Source organism: Falco naumanni, chromosome Z (assembly GCF_017639655.2).
Source record: "Falco naumanni isolate bFalNau1 chromosome Z, bFalNau1.pat, whole genome shotgun sequence".
In the NCBI taxonomy this organism is placed as follows: domain Eukaryota; kingdom Metazoa; phylum Chordata; class Aves; order Falconiformes; family Falconidae; genus Falco; species Falco naumanni.
In genome coordinates this window covers 24,851,748-24,864,388 of record NC_054080.1, presented here as the reverse complement: position 1 = coordinate 24,864,388, position 12,641 = coordinate 24,851,748, and the positions used below count along the sequence as shown (strand labels likewise).

At 44.7% G+C, this 12,641-nt stretch overlaps 1 protein-coding gene across 3 annotated transcripts; it reads right to left on the bottom strand.

Annotated features, from left to right (window-relative positions):
* Positions 1–1,460: 1,460 nt before the first annotated feature.
* Positions 1,461–10,849, bottom strand: STARD4 (StAR related lipid transfer domain containing 4). 3 transcript variants are annotated; one of them, XM_040579742.1, is made up of 6 exons: positions 10,792–10,849; positions 10,337–10,469; positions 7,694–7,743; positions 5,988–6,114; positions 4,771–4,885; positions 1,461–4,230 (listed from the first exon to the last, which is right to left on the bottom strand). In XM_040579742.1, the coding sequence occupies exons 2-6, from the start codon at positions 10,439–10,441 to the stop codon at positions 4,004–4,006; spliced, it is 624 nt and encodes a 207-aa protein (XP_040435676.1). In that variant the 5' UTR covers positions 10,442–10,469; positions 10,792–10,849; the 3' UTR covers positions 1,461–4,003. The 3 variants fall into 3 exon arrangements, with proteins under 3 accessions (XP_040435676.1, XP_040435675.1, XP_040435677.1); XM_040579741.1 differs by having other exon boundaries at positions 10,337–10,840; XM_040579743.1 differs by lacking the exons at positions 10,337–10,469; positions 10,792–10,849 and adding an exon at positions 9,765–10,242.
* Between the last annotated feature and the right edge of the window lie 1,792 nt (positions 10,850–12,641).

The following is a 12,641-nucleotide window of genomic DNA, read 5'->3' as shown; positions in this document are numbered from 1 at the left end:
CCCTTCAAATGCTGGGAACCCCAACTTGTGAGCCATCAAGCAGGTCTCTGGCACAGCATGCTGTACAGATCCTACCTGTGGAAGGGTTATCCCATTTTTTGTTATTCAAGCTATTGCAAGTTTTTCTTAAAACATTCATCATTTCATTCATCGAACTACTTATCCTTACTACTATGCAGCGGTAAGGATATCCTGAACCTGCTGCACTGTCAGACACAGGGAAGGCCATACAGGTGCTGTACCTGCTGGTACTGTGTGGCAGCTGCTTGCAGCCTCCTCTGAGTAAGTTCACCCTGCCGCCAGGGAACATGCACAGTGCAGCGCAGGCCTGGCCCAGCTCAGGTTAACTGCTGCGTGCATCACTAACTCCCTGGTGTACAATGGTCTTCTGGTAAGATTACTACACCTGCTGGTCTTGGGAAACTTCCAGCATCTCACCTCTAATGGGCTGTTTCTGTACAGATGTTAATGTTTTACTTGTAGCTTTTAAAATAGCCTGATTGGTTGAGGCAGGGAGACCATGAAATTCCACAGATGGCTATGCACATCGGGTCTCCATACTGTATGCATAAGAGATGCCGGTTTGTGGGGGCATTCCTCACGCTCCAGTGAACAGGCATGCTGTGATTTCTTTCCTCCTTCCTCCCAGCTGTGAGGAGCTCAAAATCCTGTTAGGCATACAGACAAGGAGGGGTCGCATGCTACCCAAATAACAGTTAAGTACTCATGTTTGCAACTGCTCAGATGTACCCCACCGAGTGCTGCCCTGCATCCCCAGTGAATCTTGGCGCTCGAATTCGTAACACCACACACTAGCCGTAATGCTGTCTGATTGGAACCCAAACTGACCGCGGCACTCAGACTGACACCCTGAACAAGTCAGGGAGCATTACTTAGGGTAGTAATTTACTCTGCAGTGTCATAACCTGCCTCAGAGCTGGGTCTGTGCTAGCAGGCAGGTCAGCAGGCCCAGGTACAGAGCTCAGGAAATGCTTTCTATCCCAGGGCACAGCCAAACTTGTCCCCAGATGGCTGGAGCAAGGTCAGTTTCTGACTACAGCAATCAATCTTCTAATAACTTCATCTATGCTGCCTGTATCAAAAAAACATTTCTGAGGATCGCTAGGTAGTCATACTCACTTGACACATTGGAAGAGAAATTTTAAAGAAAATCACTTCGGAAGAGACAGTTCTGGATAATGCATTTGGGACACCTTAATCCAGATATGACATCTCTTATTGTGTGGGTCAGCTGTGAAATGCACACAGGTATCTCCCGTCATGCGCTGTTATCACCTATGTTCGTTAGGAAGGTAACCCTAGCATAATCACTCCCTACCCATACTGTAAAAAACTTAGTCACCAGCACAACTCAGTGAGAACTGGGAAAGGCAGAATGAATGTATTATGAAGTTTATATTGTGATCTAGGACTTAGGATATATTCTTTCCTGGAAAGCATTTAATATTTAGCATAGATTTATTATCATATCTCCCACCTTCATACTCTTTCACCAGGAAATGGGTTTAAACATCACTGTTTTTTCTATTAATTCTAATTAATGTCTGTAATAATTTTCCAGATCCAAAGTGACCTCTGTACCTATTCCTATCCCACTTCACAGAAGGTGACAAGATACATGGCCTACAAGAGTGTACCATACCTCAGAGGTCACAGTTCATTTTCTCAGCAACAGAAGAGCAATGCAACTCTTTGCTCTGAAGTCAAATGCTACAGAACTCTCCTGCCTTTATGCAGGCTTAGTAACAGAAACAGCCTATCTTCACTGAAAGCACAAAAAGCCATGTCACTGAACACCAAATAAAGATAAGTACTCTAGAGCTGTTAGAGCCCTTATAATGGGCATTTGGAACAGGGACCTCTTAATCTTTTCTGCAGTGCCTAGTGTTGTACAAACATCATCCTATAAGTGTCTTGTGCTCCTTTTAATCCGTTTCTCCAGCTCTGAAGTGCCTCTGTATGGATTTAAACTGGGCTTTTTACAGAGCAATGGAATATTCTTCTCTATGTACATCTGTACCACAACCCCTCAATTAGTCAGTCCCAGCAGTTTTAAAAAAAGAAGACATAAATATGCAGATTCACTATACATGTAATCTTTATAACTGGGAAGAATAAATAGGGTACACTTCACACAGCTTTCTCTATAATCATGTCAGCATTCATCCCACAGAGCAGTACTGCTAGGGATTTCATACTTGCCTCTGTGCCAGTACTAGAAAAGAGTGGACCCTAGCATTTAGGAAAAAGTGTGTCTGCTGACACCGACTCCTTAGTGTCCTTGGTGATGAAAGATCACCTTGTGAACTCGCATTACTGCTGGGGAAACAAGGAAGGTAGAAAATATGGGAAGAGTAAACAAGGAGTTTAAAGGGAACCACAGAACACACAAAACCCGACAGGGAGTTGACATTTTCTGCCTGTGAAGGCACCAAAATGCCACTGCCTTTAACTGTCTTAAACTACTAAATGCCTTAATACAGGAAACATACTGGAAAAGCCCTCACTATATTTGGTGTCATGTTTTTTCTCACTCTTTTCTTGAGCAATAAGTCCTCACTGTTCAGAGTTCAGCTACAGTGGCCAGTGTCAAAAGAGCCAATTATTTTCTTCCTGAGAGTTACCAGTCCTTGGATTGTATGCATGAAACCAGTCCCAAAACATTAGGGCTCTAAGGTGCTTTCCCTATCACACAGCTAAACTTGCCGCCACTAGCACTGGTAATGCATAGGGATAATTACAATCTCACCTGCGAAAATGGTGCATCCCAACATCAAAAGTTTAATGACAGGTTTTAAAGAGAACTGAGGTCCCTAGCTGCACAGACAGTAATCTTTTGAAAGCCCTTGCTATGCATCTGTCAGCATCACTGGGTAGCTAAATGTCCTCAAAAATCTGACCCTCCATCCACCAGCAGAGCTGAGCAATTCGGCAGCTTAAGCTTTGGCCTTCAGTCGCTTATGTTTTAAGAATGCTAATTTCATTTATTGCAAAGATCAGTCTAGGGGTATTATAGGTGTGCTGTCGCACCTACACCAATGCCTATACCTGAAGCAAGCTAGTGGTCCTTTCTGTTGCTTTAGTAATTCCAGGATTTTCAGTTAAGGAAGACCAAAAAAATCCAAAACACCAAATCCAAAACCAAACAAAAAAATACCCCCACACACAATTACATGCAAAGTTAAGTACAAAATTATTTAGAAGTGCAAAGTATCGTAGATGATCCATTGGAGGTTTGGTATTTTGACAACTGTGTGATTAAAAGAACACTAAAAACTATGGAAAGACACCTGATGACTTAAATGAGCTTTGGATCTGCTGTAAGGGCATTTCTTTATCTATGCACTGTTATATACAACAGTTAATTAAATTACAGTTACAACACTGAAGAAATGCCAATAATGAATACTTATTTTTGCTAACAAGAGCGAATAGCTTTCTTATGAGTAGTATCATTTAACAACTTAGCTATGTAATATCCCTATGATAAAACAATTTTTTAAAACAAGTTACAGATGCACCTGCACAACCTAAATAAATCAAAAATTTTCAGTAAATATAAAAATATATATTACAAAATTACATCTTCAATCAGATGCTGCCTGTACAGTGACCTGCACCAGCAAAATCCTGAGCACTCCACTCTCAATACTCGGTGAGAGGTGAGTTCATGCTACATTTTTCAAGCCCAAATACACATCTTGTGTTTTCTAACTAGGAAGCCAGGGGTTTATAGATTCAGACTACTCTTCACACAGCTGCAGAGTGCTGAGCAGGAAACAGAACCTCGCACCATGCATTAGGAACGTATGCTAAGTATCACATCAAGAAGTACTTGGTAAAGTTGGATCCCTCAACATAAAGGTTCAGGTATCATTCAGGAACAATATTAATCACCTCTTAACTCAGTAGCTAACCTATGCTAAGCTAAACAATATAATTTGATTGCAAGAAATGCACGGGCTTTTAAGTCACTGTTTGCCTATGTTTTCAGTGCTTTTTTGAGGTCAGAGTAGAAATTGGCTAGGGTACTAGACATGGCAGTGTCTACTGCAGATTGTGGTAGCATCCCTCGCAGTTCAGTCTGAATATAGCCTGTCAAAAGACTGTGGCTAGGATAGTCCTTAAGAGGGACGCAGAACCAACCGCAAGGGTGATTGAACCCACGGACAAAGTTAGGTCTCACTTCTCCATAGTCTAGGCTTATACCTATTAAGGGGAGAAAAAAAAAACAGAAGCAAAAAAGAGGAAATTAATTTCAGACATAAAAAATAAAGGTACGGTGAATTTAAAATTTACAAGTTTCTGCTTGGGTAATTTAGTTGAAGTGACAGGCACACTTCAAGTTTCTGGGTACTTTCATAGAAGAAAGTTGCTCTTCATCCAAACTCCATGCCATGCAGATCTTGATAAACAGGAATTCCAACGTTAAAAAACATTATTCCCATTTACTAGCAAGCTGAGCAAGTTGTTACTCCACATAGTTTGCTGTAAAAGCTGAGTTAGAGCACTCAATTTGTCTCCTGTCCCACAGCTGGCATAAATGAAACTTGGAACACAGGGATGGCTCAAGTAACTTTTATAATTCTTTAAATCTGTAAAATGTTAAAATCCCTTTGAAATAGTTGTTGGAGACCATCTTCCACCATTTTTGAGTGTTTACCGCAAAACTAAATTTATTTTGTATCAAATCTTAAGCCAAGCAGCTGTCGCAAAGTAAGAATTAAACAGAGGTAAGTGGTGCCTTACCGCACGTTAGAAGCCCATCTTCATAGCTTGTAGTGTAAGAGAAATCAACAAATTCCCTTGGTGCTATGATGTTCCAGAGCTGGCCAGCAGTGGTGTAGCGCATCACACAGCAGTTCTTGTTGAGTGACAGAATAAGGAGGGTAAGACAACAAAGATACCTTAGTATAATGAATATAGGGAAATTTATGCTTCTAGGCAGCTAGTCTTTTCCACAAATGTCGCAGACTCTGTCAGCTACACTGTGAGGGCTGAATGGCTGTGTCATTTTCAGTCTAAATGCTGGAAGTTTGTAAGGACTTGCAGTCTGCACCAGAAAGCTGCAGGGGCAGAGAATATCTGGCACCTTTAAACCATACTGACTAAAACTAGAAAACAGTGTCATACCTGGGAACTGAAAGCCATGTGGCTTTTATGTTGCCTAACCATTACTGAGGAAGTCTGAAAGGACCATGAATAAATCACGAGAGCCCTCTCAGTATTAAGATGCTGTCAAGTACTTTTAATCCAAGTGAAATATAAAACAGAATGCGAACAGTTCCTCAAAAAAAGGCTTTCTTATAAGACAATAGAGTTTGTATAAATTTTAGGGAATAATTAGCAGAAATACCTTGACATATATATCTTCCTTAAGAGCCACAGCAAAAGACATGTTCAAGTCAGATGTCCACAGGGCTTTAAAGTCATAGTGAATGCCCCCAGTAACCAAAAGGCTACCTGTTCTTCTGTAATCAACTTCAAACCTACCTTTCTTTAACAAGTCCTGCCCCTCAGTATGAATTACTTTGTCCCCCAGCACACAGTGAAGTCAGCCTTTCAGGAAGAGGGAGAGGCTGGAGCTTCTGTACATGTGGATTATTAATACCCACAATTTTGGAATGGAAGAAAGCAAGCCATATGAAAAGGCTTTGGCATATAAAATACCACACTGTAACTCTATGTGAATTTTATCAGAGGCTACCAGAGCTCCCAGATCCAAGAAAATTGTGACCAACTAAGTTTCACTCCTTTATTTTTAGAACTTCAAGGTTCAGAATAGGACTGTGCAGCCAGAAAGCCTCATCTGAGGTCATCCACTGCATGTATGTACAGTATCTCATGCTCATGCAGAAAATGGGCATCAAAATGGTAGTATTAGTTGGAACGACTGCTCTGCTGTAACATTAAACTCATGTATGCATCTATACGCCTTTCCCTTAAGAATATAAACCAGTCTTCACCTCTTCAAATGTTTCTATGATGTCCATTGTAGTCATTAAGCTGTCCCAGTCTAGTCTATAAGGTCCAGGGCGAATATGATCCACTATTCTGTTAGTAACATCTTCCACAACTCCTTGAGCTTTGTAGCTAGACAAACAGATGTTTACATTTACAAGTGAGAAATTCTTTATAAATATTCTGTTAATTTGCAACAGCATACTTACTATGATACCTCGGTAGCTGGAGTTATGGTCAGTGAACAACTGTATCACAAAAACAGTACACAAAAAGACCTATGGGTGCATCTGTTCTTCTCTGCAATAAATGTTACTCTGAGAAATTTTGTCCTTATGCTGCAATTAATATTTTGTAAATGGCAAACTCCTTCCTCAGACAAAAATCATCATGTTTAGTTCTCTTACAACTTGTTATTTTGCTCCTCTTGCTGGGCAAGCAAGGGAGTCCAGGAGGGGCAAGTAAAGCTAAAAGCAAAAAGAAAGGACAGCAGGACTACAATGGAAAAAAATATTTCATCAAGTAGAAATAACAGTAGTAAAAGCAATCTAATTAGAACTACACTTTACTTTGGTAGCATGTAAGAGTACCAAATAATTAATATAGTGTAAGACATTACAGAACATTCTTCTGTTACCAGATATTTTTAGTAGACATTAGAGATTTTATTTACTTGTGTTACAGGTCCTCCAGTTCCTGAAGGGGAAGAATACATCAGGACAATTATTTTCAGAATAATTCTTATTCATTAAGCTGTTCTTATTAATAGTAGGTAACTTAACAAATCAAGTAACAAATTTATCTATTCCCTTGCACAGTTCACCCATATGCACTCTTCATTACCTAGCTGGAGCCAATATTAGCTGTATACTCAGAACAGAGGACCATGTGAACACGCCAGTGGCTTCCAGCTAGGTGTTTGGAAAGTTCTTCAAAGAATCGTTACTTTCGCCAGGTGTACACACGACCCTGGAGTCTTCATCTGCACATAGCAGCCGCTGCTCTCTTGGCAGTGATTCAAGTTACACAAACTTTTGGTGCCAGCGTGCCTGTGGCCCTGCACAGTCGGCAGACTCTTGGTGTCTGGAGTCATCGGTTCTTGCAGACTTAACAGGACTTAAATTCCGCAGACTGCATCAGTCTTTGACATACTTGCAAATGGTACCTTTTCACATGACTTTTCATTTCTTCAGAGTGCTATTTTCTAGTAACTATTTCTCTGCCTAAACCTACAGATACCAACAGAATCCAGTGACAGAAACTCATGCAGGAAGGACCTATATGTCACATATCTTTCCCATAACTACACGCTTGATATTTTACTAGATTGCAGTTGCATAGTCACTGTAGCAGTTCAAGCATTGACTGCATTGCTGTCCAGTAACACTTTGGACTGCTGAACCTGTACTTGATTCTGTGGTTTGCAGACAATCTTTCTAAAAGGCCTGGGCATATGTCATTGCCCACTTCAGCCAACAGGAGTTTTGTATAACTTTCCACAGTTTTCATTGTTTGTTGCTCTAAACACCATGCAATGCTAAAGCATCAAAGTATAACGCCAAAAAGACATGGTACACGCAAACTAGATGATCCACTTATCTTCCAGCCAATCTGCGTAGCTGAGGGCTGTAGAATCCACAACCTTAAATTCTAAATTCTAGAAAACACATCTGTGAACCTTAGAATGTATTTGTTCTGCAGACAAACTTACAGATATCCACTGAATTCCTCTGATGGTTTACGCCACACAGTTGCATCTTTCTGAAAGAAAATGCAAGATATGGTGTTCTCACTTAAATACAACTAAAAGATGCCCAGAAAATGCTTCAATTTTTCTTAAGAAAAGCAAATGTCTTTACCATTAACTATGGTTCACCCCAAAGTTCTCATGGACCTGGGCACTTTTGTACACTTTTCTTAAGAAGATGAGCAGGTGTTTCAGACATCATTTTACTCGTCATCTTCCGTTCTTTCAAAAAAAAATCTGTCATACTTTTCCAGTTTCAAATGCTAGAATTCTGCACAGAAATAGGGCTCCGCAGACTAAGCCAGTTCGCTATGAAAACACATAGAATAATGGAACTACATTACTAGGTAAAGCCTTTCAATCAAAAGGCAACTGGAAACCTATTATCTGAACACTATTCATAGACGAAGACCATGGAACTTCTGCTTCCACTTCTGTAACACATGACCAAGCAAATGTGTGCAGAAGATGCTGACAGTGACAGACAGGAAAGCTTAAGTTTCCCTTCTCTCTTAGATGCCTCACTAGAAGTGCTTTGCAAGCAGTGGTCTATTCATTTTAAAGTTAGCCAGAGAAAATAAATAAACCAGTATCTCCTGATTTTTATCTAACCATGGAATAGAACCCATGCACAAAATCTCTGAATTTCAGTGTTAAAGGGAGTACCATATGGCACCTTTTTATTTGGAATCATAAGCACAAAGGACCAAATGTCCTTAAGAACAGTAGCATAAGTACTGCATCCAGAACCATTTAAGATATTTTGTGGCAAAACTCGTCTCCCTGGCAGATAGCTAAAGCTCTGAATTTCTTTTACATGGCACAGTACCAAAACACAAGGAAGGCAGGAAGGCAGGAAGTCCAACTAGAAATTTTACAGGGGTAAAATCTGGGCAATAATATGATCTGAAACAATGAGATTCAGGTAACTTCTTAAACTAAAACAATGGTACAGGTATAAGACAGCATTTAGCAAAGCAGTGGTAGTGTAGCTGTTTTGCAAAAGTGAAAGGCTTGGATCCCCTGTTACTCCCTTTCAAGACTGACTTTATTAATTTTGCAAATAATCAAGTTACATTTGGTACAATTGACACTCTCTGATCAATGTCTGCCTTCAAAGGCAAAAAAAAGAAATACAAGACCCACCCAAACCATTGTAACAAAAAGGCAAAGATAGAAATTTACCATACCAGTTCTACCACATTGCTACACTGGAAGATCATAATATATTTCGACCTCCTGTGCAGGACAGGATAAAAAGTATTCACTCAGCCTAGAACTGATGCACCAGCAAAGTCCATTGAGCTTGATGCAGCAGGACTCAGAAAAGCCAAACAACTCAAAAGGTTTTGGCTGTGGTGGTGCCCTGTCTCCACCACGCCCCATCCACCTCACCCCACTATGGAAGCCATAACCACTAGTGGGGGTTGTGATGGCTGCATCCAGCTTACTCTGGACTTTGGGGGATGGGTGACAACATGGTAGCCAAGGGCTGTCTGGAATGATGACCCAAATACCTTGCTGATATGCAAATATGACTGTAAGTCAATCATCTTACTTTATAACTGGTGGACAGCCCAGAGCACGTTGAGCTCTCCTGCACAGCGGCAGGTGACACACCAGGTTCTCCCTTTGAGTATGGGCGCCTCTCAAGGTTACTACTCAAGGCTGAGAGACTCCTTGCCGCAATGGATTCTTGATAAGTGATTAATAGCATGCTAAACTTTGAAGCCTTAGCTAAGTCACATAAAGGATTGATTGTGCGCATCTAACCCTTTAGACATAAACCATCGACCAAGTCTGCAACTAGGAGTGGATCCAGCTGCAGTTAAGACTCCTGTCTGAGAAGAAGTTTAGAAAGCAAGGGGGCTCTTTCTGAACCTCATGACTCAAGAAGAGGGCCTCCCTGAGAGTTTTGTCTGACCCAGTCCTCTGTGCAGTAAATAATCAGGCGTACCTTGCCACTGAATCTTGTTAAACTATTTACCACTTAACTTTGTTATATCAATAAAGTGTATTGTTGCTTCTCTCTTACGAGTGAAGTACATGACTCCGTCTGCAATGATGCCAAACTGCTTGGAGAAAGCAGGAACTGCATCCCCTTTCATGGAAGGAAACATGATAACGTGGGGTCTCTGAAGGCAATGGAAACATGAAGCAGTATGAGAGAAAGACCTGAGAATGATCTCAGTTTTTTAGAGGAAGTCATTTGGAAGTTGAAGCAGGATGGGTTTGAGCATTACAGACAGACAAGATTCCAGAGGCCAACAGAGACTACCTGCGGGCTGTGGCTGGTTTGTTGAAAGCACAGATGAGCCCCTTGCCACACTGCTCGTGCTAACAGTATTTCACGTTTTGCTTTAAGAAAAGCCTATAGTCCTGCACAGACGGGATCCTTCCGTGAGACACCTCCCTGAAACGGGTCGGAGGGTCGGCAGGAAACACACCGCCACCCAGACAGGCACTGCCCGGGCAGGGTGGCTCCGCAGGGCCTCTCACATCAGGCTCGCAGGAACGCGCCCGGCGTCCCACACCCGTGCTGTACGGCACAACAGGCGCTCCCCACCCCCACACCCCCCGTGACCCGCGGCCGCCCCGCGCACTCACCGTTTTCTTCGCCAGCCGCCAGGCGCGGTCCGCGATGCCGTGGTACTGCACCAGGGTGTCCCGCAGCCGCGCCGCCAGCGGGGCCGGGCCGGGCAGGCCATCCATCGGCTCCCCTCCGGCGGGAAGGCCCCCGCTACACCGACCGCACACCACAACCGGACGACACACCGCGCACGTCAACAGCGCGGCACGACTCGCTCAAACCCGCGCAGCGCGAACGCAGGGAGCGGAAACCACCGCCCCCGCCGGGCCCTCCCCCGCCGGGCCCACACCCCCCGCTCGGGTCGGGTGACAGCGGGCGGCCGCCGGGGTGCGGCGGGGGGCGCAGGACACGAGCCAACGGGCCCCCCCGGCGCCAGGCCACGCCCGGGCCTCCGCGGCCTTTCGGGGCGCGTGACGGTCGCTCGCACGCGGGCCCCCCGCTGCCGCCACCAGCCCCGGCGCCCCGAGCCCACCTGCGGCCCGTCCCTCCGCCACCCCCGGCGACCGCACTGCCAGCCGACCCGGCGGCCCAACGGCCGATGCCGGGAGCCAATGAGAGCGCAGCCGGCTTCCCGGCGCAGCCAATGGCAGCGAGATCCGCCGAGGGCGGGGGTGGGGCTCGCTGCCTTCTCATATCACGCGGCGTCACCGGCGCGTCGTCGCCAGCCGGAGGAAGGAGCCCGTCCTGCCGTTCGCTGCTCGCGGCGGGGCGCGGCGCCCTGATTGGGTGGAGGGAGTGGAGTGATGGGAGGGGGCGGGGACAAGCGGCGTGGGGAGCTTCCCGCGCGAGGCCGGTGGCGGGCCGGGCCCAGCGAGGACTGTGCGGCCGCGCTGCGCCTCGCCTCGCCTCGCCGGGCAGCGGGACGAGCCCGCGGGGGCCAGCTGCGGTCCCGGTAACACCCGGCTGGCCCCGGTCGCCTGCGGTGGCAGTACGTTACTGCAGCATCGCTGGGCTGTTGAGCGGCAGGCCGAGCCTCGGTCACCCCACTCGTCTCCTCACGTGTGCCTGGTTCCTGTGACTTTGTGTGGTGGTTTGACCCGAAACCGGGACACTTCGTAAAGGCTTTTTTGCTGTGGCTTTATAAAGGTTTACACAGGGTTGCAGGTTTCCAGCAGGTTTCCAGTTGAGCTGCCTCGTGGATGGGCTGAGGCCTGTCCTGCAGCTGGAGATGGGGTGAGCAGGAGCAGTGAGGGGTGCATTCCTTGGGCCACTGCTCCCGCGTTGCTGTTAGCTGTGGCGTTGCTGTTAGCTTTGGTGTGTGAAGGCACAGACTCCAGCTGTGGTGCAACCAGAGACACTGTTGTGCAGAAAAGGTCATATTTATATCTGTGAGCCCGGATACAAATTCCAGCTGTACAGACCACCAGGGTCAGGGCGGAAACCGTTCATGCAGTTACATAGCTATATATCATTACAAGTATGTAAACACCTTTTGGCTAGACAACCATGTTTATCTTTCTTACTTTCCTTCACAGTACCTAATTGTTCTCTTACCTCCTGTCAGATCAGACATTCTCCATCCTCTGGCTTTTGCCACAGCATCTGAAACTGAAAACAAAGTGTTTGCCCAGCTGTGAAGGGCTCAAGATGGTGTAGAGCACAGCAAATGACATACAGCAGTGAGAAAGCCTGGGATACTCTTGCTTTCAGTCTGCAGTACTTGAAATGTGATTGAAGTGTTTAGTTTTTGCCCTGTAAATCAGCATGCAGTCCAGATTCTTAGGAATAAGGCTAGCACCTGTGGTCAGCTTGTAGCTGAAGCAAACTTCACAGTACATGTAACTTGGTTTCCTGCAGAATTGCACTGTTCACTGGACTTCATCTGATTCAGGCCAACAGAATCATATTGGGCAACACCCACTCAAAAAGACCAAACCCTTTGAAGGACAGAAAAAGAAATGGGGCAAGAAGCAGGCAGTTAGAGTAGGGGAACAACAGATCTTCTTTGTGTGGTAATAAGTTGTTCATTTTGGCCAATGAACGCTTTGAACATGGTTGTATTCTCAATATATGGCTTTACATGGCTTTTTGAACTGCCTGTAGCTCCTCTTGCCGTTTAGAGCTCTCAGTCATTTTTCCTTAAATTAAACCGGGTCTCTAAACAAAGATCATGCTTTTGAGGACATCCGAAACAAAAAGTGAAGATGTCTTACATGCAGTCCTTGAAATTTTACAATGCAGATTCCAAGGAGTAGTTTTGAGCTGAAAGCATAGTGACACAGTAAGAATGTATTTCACCTGTTTTCCTTCAGACTCATGTCATCTTCCTCCAAGGGAAAAAATGTATGTCTGACCAGCCCCTGGCTGCTTTGTCCATTCTTC

What these genes read in the sequence shown, in the direction of transcription:
- STARD4 (XM_040579742.1), bottom strand. Translation starts at nt 10,441, where the DNA reads ATGGATGGCCTGCCCGGCCCGGCCCCGCTGGCGGCGCGGCTGCGGGAC. An exon ending in GGCGGCTGGCGAAGAAAACG is followed by an intron (nt 7,744 to 10,336) that starts GTGAGTGCGCGG and finishes ATTTTCTTTCAG; the next exon opens with AAAGATGCAACTGTGTGGCG. An exon ending in AGATGGGCTTCTAACGTGCG is followed by an intron (nt 4,231 to 4,770) that starts GTAAGGCACCAC and finishes TCCCCTTAATAG; the next exon opens with GTATAAGCCTAGACTATGGA.